This window comes from Brassica napus, chromosome C1 (assembly GCF_020379485.1).
Source record: "Brassica napus cultivar Da-Ae chromosome C1, Da-Ae, whole genome shotgun sequence".
Taxonomy (NCBI): domain Eukaryota; kingdom Viridiplantae; phylum Streptophyta; class Magnoliopsida; order Brassicales; family Brassicaceae; genus Brassica; species Brassica napus.
In genome coordinates this window covers 46,157,168-46,165,751 of record NC_063444.1, presented here as the reverse complement: position 1 = coordinate 46,165,751, position 8,584 = coordinate 46,157,168, and the positions used below count along the sequence as shown (strand labels likewise).

The 8,584-nt window shown below is 34.6% G+C and overlaps 1 protein-coding gene across 1 annotated transcript; it reads right to left on the bottom strand.

The window, feature by feature from the left end:
• Window positions 1–1,863: 1,863 nt before the first annotated feature.
• On the bottom strand, window positions 1,864–2,395 carry LOC111213419 (ras-related protein RABG3b-like). Its single transcript, XM_022715171.1, has 3 exons — window positions 2,378–2,395; window positions 2,159–2,297; window positions 1,864–1,964 (listed from the first exon to the last, which is right to left on the bottom strand). Exons 1-3 carry the CDS (start codon window positions 2,393–2,395, stop codon window positions 1,864–1,866), a joined length of 258 nt encoding a protein of 85 aa, XP_022570892.1.
• Between the last annotated feature and the right edge of the window lie 6,189 nt (window positions 2,396–8,584).

The window sequence follows — 8,584 nt, the reverse complement described above, 5'->3', positions numbered from 1 at the left end:
TATATTATTTCCTTAAATAAAACATACGGAATTACTTAATGTGATTATGATATATATAGTAATTAATGATTTTAAATAATAAAGATTTGCTAATAATTTGTATGCTTTTTATTATTTTTGTTTAATTCTTTACTATTAAAATAAATTACACAATTACATTAATCATATATTAAAAATTTAGATTTTTTTTTGTATATATATGTTGTATTTTGAATTTTTCAAAATGAGTATAAATTACTATAACTGTTAAAAGTCTCACATAAATTTTTGTGATCAAAGTTTACATTTTTTTCTATAATAAGATACAATGATAATAAAATAATATAAATAAATAATTTTATTTTAATAGGTGTTTATGTTAATGTATATATATACTTTATATTGTCTAAATTTAATTATATATCATATACGATAAATAAGATTGATTGTTTTGATTTATTTATTCTAAAATGATTGCAAATAAATAAAAGCGGCCATTTGATTTATATGTGCAAGCCAATTTATTACATAATAGTAACTGATTTCTTAGTTATTTAATATATAATTATTATTTATATTATTTCATAATATGCAGAAAAATATAAAATAAGTATTTATTCTGCACAAGACGCAGATCTTAACCTAAGTATGTATCTCTTTAATAATTTTGAATCTTAAACATTTTCTAAATCTCAAGCCAAAATAAAAGAAAGAAATGAGAATAAACACAAAAATCAATATTTATATCGAGCAATAACCAAAGCGACACAAAAAGGAAAAAAAAAAATCGAAGATAGATATGATTGACACGTGAACGTAAACTTTTCATAACCATAATTAATTTTTAAATTGCTAAATCATGATATAAAATCGAGCTGACATAGTTTTATTGTAACCAAATAGTAGGCATGAGATTCTTCGGCCTATACGTTCGGTTTTTATGCGATAAATAATATTTTGACCTAAAATATTTTTAAAAATGAGATCAGTTCATTAGCAAACAAATTATGTAATTAACAAAAAAAGTTTAAAAAAATTATTTAATAGCCAAATATATTAATTCAATCAATAATATAAATTTGTTTCCATACGATATTTTTTAAATAATTTTCATATAAATTTACTTTGCGCAAGACACATGTCTTATCCTAGTACAACTAATATTTAGCGAACAAAACTTGGGTTTACCTCGTCGTTGTGGTGAATTCTCTAATTCACCTCACTGACTAGAACCTATCAAAATGTCATATAGGATTAGTGAAAAAATGAATAAAACTAAAAAAAAAATAGCCAAAAAGAAAAAAGAAGACGTAGCCGTTAATGAAGAATATACGTGATCTTTGTTTTATCTCTTAGGTTTTGAGCTTCAATCCAAGATTGTTTTTGATTTTGTCACCAAGGAGCTTCAAATCGATGACAGGCTCTCACACTGCAAGTATCTTTCTTCTATTGTCTTCTTATCTTCTTTTTGTTTTAGTTTCCAGTTATATGTTTGTGTATCTGTGTGCTTTAGATTTGGGACACTGATGAATGGATCCGTAAGACTTTAAACTTTGAGATATATTACACGGAGTTTTTCTTACTACTTTAACAACTGGTGCAAGCAAATCTTTGAACCACCAAAAGATCAAAAGACTGAAGAAAACTAATGGCACAAATCAATCATAGCTAACACATATGTTTCGCTTCAGCAAGCACATCCTTCTCTTTGCTCAGGCTCCGAACCAGACTCTGGAATCCCCTGGAAATGTCTGCCAAATTCAAGAAAAATGTTTCGATGGAACAGTTTCATCATCCACGAGCACGACCCTTTTAGAATCTTTTTTAGCCTTAGGATAATAAGAGGTATCTTGGTCGCCCTCATTGGCCAGGGCAAGTTTTGCGTCAGAATAATTCATCTACATTGTAATCTTCTTTAGCCGTTGTCTCGTAATAGCATATGTTTCCCTTGTGAGCACACCATTGTCTAGCTTTCTTCTCTACACCTAAAGTTAATGTTATCAACACAAGGAACATAACACTTAGTTATTACAAACATTTACAATTGTTATAATAATCATATTATATCATTCGTAATAATAACAAGCAATATGAACGGGAATGCCGTTGGATCCTGTGGGCTAGCCTAAGAATTTTCTAGAAAAATATTGGAGAAGAAAGGTAGAAAGTGCAAAAGAACCTGCCACAACAATCTGCACCTCTATAGAATCAAATGACTTGAGGTAGTTAACATCATAAACAAGCACACAACAATCTGCAGCTGTATAAAAAGCGACACCGAGACGTAATAACATCTCTTTCCCAACAGTGTCCCAAATCTAACACACACAGACACAAACATATAGACTGGAAACTAAACAAAAAGAAGATCAGAAGACAAGAGAAGAAACATACTTGCCCTGTTCGAGCCTATCATCGATCTGTGTTGGAACTCGTTTTTGACAAAGTGATGTAGACCATTTTTCCGATGGTTTTTTTGACGGAGACGTCTGTCGGAAGGACCAAAATTTGGGCACGATATAATCGTCACTGTGAACACTATGAGTTAGTGTATTTGTTGGTCAAAATCGGAATTGTGTTGAATGAGAAATGGAGGTCCAAAGTGAATGACATACAAAGCTTGCAAAGCTTTTAGTTTGGTTAATATAGAAATCTACATTATAATATGGTAGTTGCATCACTCCTGATGCGACACATCAGCAGATAAGTGGGCCCCACTTTTAAAAAATATAAAAAATGTCAAGCATGTGGTTCGAACCCGGGTTACTGTGATATAAAAACCAACATTTATACCACTAGACTAAATGATGCTTTGTACATTGATGACCGAAACTAATATATCTACATTATAATATGGCAGTTGCATAATTCCTGATGCGACACGTCAGCAGATAAGTGGGCCCTACTTTTAAAAAATGTAAAAAATGCCAAGCATGTGGTTCGAATCCGAGTTACTGTGATATAAATACCAACATTTATACCACTAGACTAAAGGATGCTTTGTACATTGATAACCGAAACTAATATATATTTATGAAGGTCATCTGTTTTATTTTTTAATGGGCCTATGTAAAAACACTCAATCGACCAAGTTATCATTCAAGCCCACTAATATTGATAATTAGCAAATTACGGATCATCATCACTCTTGCCCCTCTGTCAATCATGCTGACGTTCCGTATGAACCCTAATTTAGAGCTTCAGGAGTTCACCCAGCCTTTGCTAAAAAAAAAAGAGTTCACCCAGCCTCCGTCACATCTATCATCACTTCTAATAAATGTATTCACTATGTTGAACTAAGCATACTTTTCTCACTTCTGCCGTTTCAGGTATCCATCGGCCCACTACTATAAATAAGTGGCAAATAACGCTATTTTCACTCACTATTTTTACTTCCCAGTTATGCCTAATGTTGATTTTCTCAGCGATGTCGCGAAACTTTGTTTCCATGGCTCGATGAGATACTGTGATGTTTTATTGGAATAATAATTTCAAGTATTACGTGGTTATGCTGATGTATCGTATCAGATGGAGAACATATTGGAATTTCTAGGCTAGAACAAGTTTTAGTTGATCACAAGACTGACCGAAAGCAATATTCTTTGAGTTTACTCCAGACCTATATATTAACTTCAGGTTAGAATTTTTGTCATATAAGTTTGTATAGGTTAGCAGTTTCGGTTATATGTTCTCCCGATTATGATTGAATCCTACTTTTGTTTTTCTTTCCTTGGTTAGGTAAATATCTTTGCCAAGGCTGATGACCTTCAGAATCAGGCTCAACCTCTTGAAGATTTTGCAAGAAGGCTTAAACCGAAGGTATTTAGTAAATGTTGAATCTTGTCAGAAAGATTTAGTTCTTTGATTTCGTCTTCATGTGTATATTTTTACGTGCAGCTTATGTTTATATTTGGGACCCTATATTAACTAAGATTAACTAACCGACGAAATCTGTAGGAAAAAAGTGTGGTGACTGTGGTAGGAAAGACTTTTGATCAGTTGGTATCAAACTGTCCTGATAATGTTCATCTTGAAGTAAGTAAAACCAAAAGACCACTCTGCTAAACCAAAGATTTTATTAATCAAAACCGAAATAAAAACTCATGGATCGTGTGGGGGAAACTAAAAACAGGTACATAAACCATGGTGTTGAATTCTGAGGCACTGAGAAGCACATGTCGTGAAGTTGGCTAAGCATTTCAAAGGCTTTGAGAATTTTATTTGTAAGAATTTATGCATCGGAAAATGAGCAGCCTAAACTACATGTGAATTAAATCTTACCTAAAACCAAGATAGGTGATTCCCAAATCATGACCTGATCTTTATTAATGACAGGTTAATGATTATCTGACGACATTTCTCTACAAATTTGGTAGAAATGAGAAGCAGAATAACTCTTTTCATAGAGCTTCACTAGCTCAAGCCCTTTTCGCTTTCACTACTTTTTGGTGTATCTTAACAAGTCTGATTTGCAGTTAAAACTATTAATTAAATTGAGCTCCCAGAACATGGCTGTATTCATCAACGAAAAGTTAAAACCAAAAGGTGGTACTGTGAAGGATGAATTATAGTCAAAGGAAATGTAGACATAGGAAGAGACATAATTATTTTAATGTGACATTACATGATTCTAATGTTATAATTAAAATTCACACCCTTTTGACCTCCGGCTCAGAGATGTACGCAGGTACCTGCAATTTATTCATAAGAAAAGATTAAGATAAGACTAGAAGAACACAAAGTTATACTGTACAAAACTTGACAGATAAATCATATATGTGCCATCAATATATGAAAATGAATTACAAATACCAGAAAACGTACAAAATACAAATATAACACATGCAAATAATATGACCTTGCAAGTACGTGCAAATTATAAAACAATATAAGGCGCATAGACGCAAACTGTATATAATACATGCACTTATAACTAAATGACATAGAAAACCCACTAACCCTGCGTAGGCCTGGGCATTTTACCCGGACCCGAAAACCTGGACCGGAACCGACCCGAAAAACCCGGTTCGGGTCGCGTTCGGGTGGCACCATATTACCCTATTGGGTCTTGAGACTACGGACCCGCGGGTAGAGTACCCGACCCGAACCGTACCCTATACCCGATAGAGTAATTTTAGACCCGAATCAATTCCACTAAACCAAGCCTAAACCAGCCTACATCTATCTAAACCAGCCTACATCTATCTCTTCCCTTCCCAGCTTCCCCGATGCAGCACCGCCTCCTACATCGTTCCACTCCCCCAAAAATAAATTGAATCGAAGAGTCGCTACTTTATTGATCTATCAACATATAAATCCGAAATCAAACATTATCAAACTGGAATCTCATCATAATCAAGTTCTCCATCGAAACCCCCTAACCCTACCCACTTCTTCATCAGCGACAGCTTTGTCTACAAATCAAACTAGGGTAAGTCTCGATTTTGTTTATGGCTTTTGTTTTAATCCGAGTTTGGTTCTTGTTTATGGTATCGATTCTTGTTGATTAAACCCAAGCTTGATTCTTGTTTATAGTTTTTTTAAATTGTATTTATCTCTTTTGTTCCTCTGATCTTGATCTTCATTTCAAGTTTATTTTTTCTTGATTAACCTCAATGTTTGATTAAACTCGATGTTTATTTCTTTTGTAGTCTTGTGTTATGTAACTTCTGTTTATTATTAGAACATGTCGTTGTTGTTGTTACATAACCCGAGTTTGATTTTTGTTTTGTCTATAATGCAGATGGCGTCTTGTGGTGATGATCCACAAGTAGATATATCAGAAGATGAAATTGAGACTCCAATCTCTCGTAACAAAGGAAAACGAAAGAAAACCGAAAACTGCAGTGGCTCCAGGTCAGAAAAGAAGAGGACGTCAAAGGTTTGGGAACACTTTACTAGAAAGAGAGAAGACAATGATAGAGCCATCTGCAACTATTGTGGGAAAGAGATGGCATGTGCAACAAGATCAGGAACAACAAGCTTGAAGAAACATGTGAATCTTGCGTGCAAGGCTTACCAAGCATGGTTAGCTGTGAACAAAGATAATACTTAATGTGCTTTAGATGTCGAAGAAGATGGTAACGTCAGAGTGTGCAGAGTATCTGAATCTGTCTTCAGACACGAGACAAATGAGATGATGGTTGTGGGAGAGTTGCCTTTATCTTGGGTGGAGAGCGTAGCTTGGAGGAACTTCTGCAACAAGACTAAGTTGTATGTGCCTCATTCTAGAAGAACAGCAACCCGAGATATTGTTGAGACCTTTGTGCAAAAGAAAGAGGCAATGAAGAAGATTCTGAAGGAGAACAATCAACGGCTGTCACTGACGACTGATATTTGGAATGCTCCTCATACCGGTGCCAGTTACATGGTCATTACGGCGCATTTTATAGACAGCTCGTGGCATTTGAGGAAGCTCATCATTGGATTCAAGAATGTGTATGATCACAAAGGATCGACAATATCTAAGGTACTTCTTGGATATAATTTTTTTTAGCTGAATTTATCTCTTGCTCATTGGATTTAATTTTTTTAGCTGAATTTGTCTCTTGCTCATTGGATTTAACTGAGTTTTTTTAACTGAATTTATCTCTTGTTTCTGTTTTTTATTAAGTTGATAATGTCCATGTTGTTGTTATGTAACCCAAGTTTGATTCTTGTTTTTTTTTTCTGGATTATAAGGTACTTCTTGATTGCTTAGAGGAATGGGATATCAAAAGGGTGTATGGCATAACTGTAGATAATGCCACAGCTAATACTTCTGCATTGAGAAAGTTTACTGAAGCTTTTATTGAGAAAAATGGCGCTGATGCATTGGCTCTAGATGGAAAGTTTCTACATTTTAGGTGTGCTACTCACATTCTCAATCTGATTGTTAAAGAATGTTTGCTGGAGATAGAAAGCAGTGTCAATGCCATTCGTAATGCCATTTATTTTGTGAGGTCTTCAACTCAGAGGCAGATTTCTTTTGAGCGACATGTAGAGTCAGGAAGACTTCAGAGAGGAAGCTTACCTTCGGATGTGAAAACTAGGTGGAATGCGACCTATTTAATGCTAGAGCAAGCATTAAAGTTCAAGGTGGCTTTTGAGAAGATGGAAGCTGAGGACAAGCCCTACAACGACTACTTCAAAGAGATTGTGGATGGACAAAAACGAGTTGGACCACCAAGTAAAGAGGATTGGGAAGCTGTTGATAGGTTAGTCCAGTTCTTAATTATTTTCTACCAGGCTACTTTGACTCTGTCTGCAACAAATCATGTTACTGTGCATAAGTTGTATCATGCGATCGTCACAGTAACAAGGAACATTAGTGCTTTAAGCACTGCTGGTCCTGATGAGATTTTAAGGTCTAAGGCAGCAAACATCTTAGTGAAACTTGGCAAGTATTGGAATCCATTTGGAACAAATCCTGAGAAGATGAATAAGCTTGTCATTGTTGCTAGTGTTCTTGACCCAACCAAGAAGATGAAGGTTACCACAAAGTTATTTGAGAAGCTGTATGGAGAAGACTCGGTTCAGACTACTCTTTTGAAAGATCAAGTCGAGGAAATTTTGAAGAAATTATTTGATCAGTACAACAGTAACAGTAGTGCTGGTGAATCTCAAGGACCATCTTCTCAATCTCATGGACCATCTTCTCAATCTCAGTCACAGGATCAGTTAGGAGAGGAAGTTTCTCAGCGGACAGTACTTGGTAACGGCCTTGCTTATGAGAGCATGAATGACTTCCACAAAGAGCTTGTTCAAGAACCAGGATTTCAAGAAGAAACCAGTGAGTTGGATATGTATTTGAGAGATAATCTGGAGATTCAAAATCTTATGAGTGGTACAGAGTATGATATACTCTCTTTCTGGAGGGTTAACAATGGAAAGTATCCGGTTCTGTCAACGTTAGCTAAGGATGTACTTGCAATGCAAGTGAGTTCAGTTGCATCTGAATCTGCCTTCAGCACCAGTGGACGAATTTTAGACCCAAGCAGAAGCTGTTGACGCATTTTATGATTGAAGTACTAATGTGCACGGAGCAGTGGCTCAAATGCGAGATTAGACTCAAAAAAAAGGAATCAAAGGAAAGGAACAAATGCTTAAGCTGATAGAGGAGCAAGATGATCTTATGAGAGGTATAATTCTGGTTTTTAAACTCTTTAATTCGTATGGCATTATGTTTTGTATTTTGGTATTGTTATGAACTTGTTGCATTGATCTTTATGTTACAGAATTTGAACCTGTGTTTCAAGGTTGAATGTTGCTGGTAGAAGAGTCAAAAGTTCGAGACTGAGACTATTGAATGTTGTTGGTTTGTTGTTGTTGTTTTTGTTTTTGAATTTGCACTCATCATGTTTAAAACTTCTTATGGTAAAACTTTATATTGTGATTCTGCTACTAAGTTGTGGTATTGTTATGAATTTGTTGTTTTTAACAAAGTATGAAGTTTGAAAATTGTCATAGAATGATTATAATCATTAATCTTATTGCTCGTTTTAAATATTGCAGGTTTTTTTACATAACAATTCATTTCAGGTTTTACAGAAATATAGGGTAAATATCGGGTATATAGGGTATTATGGACCCGAATACTGTATACTCGAACCGAGGATGAAGAAAA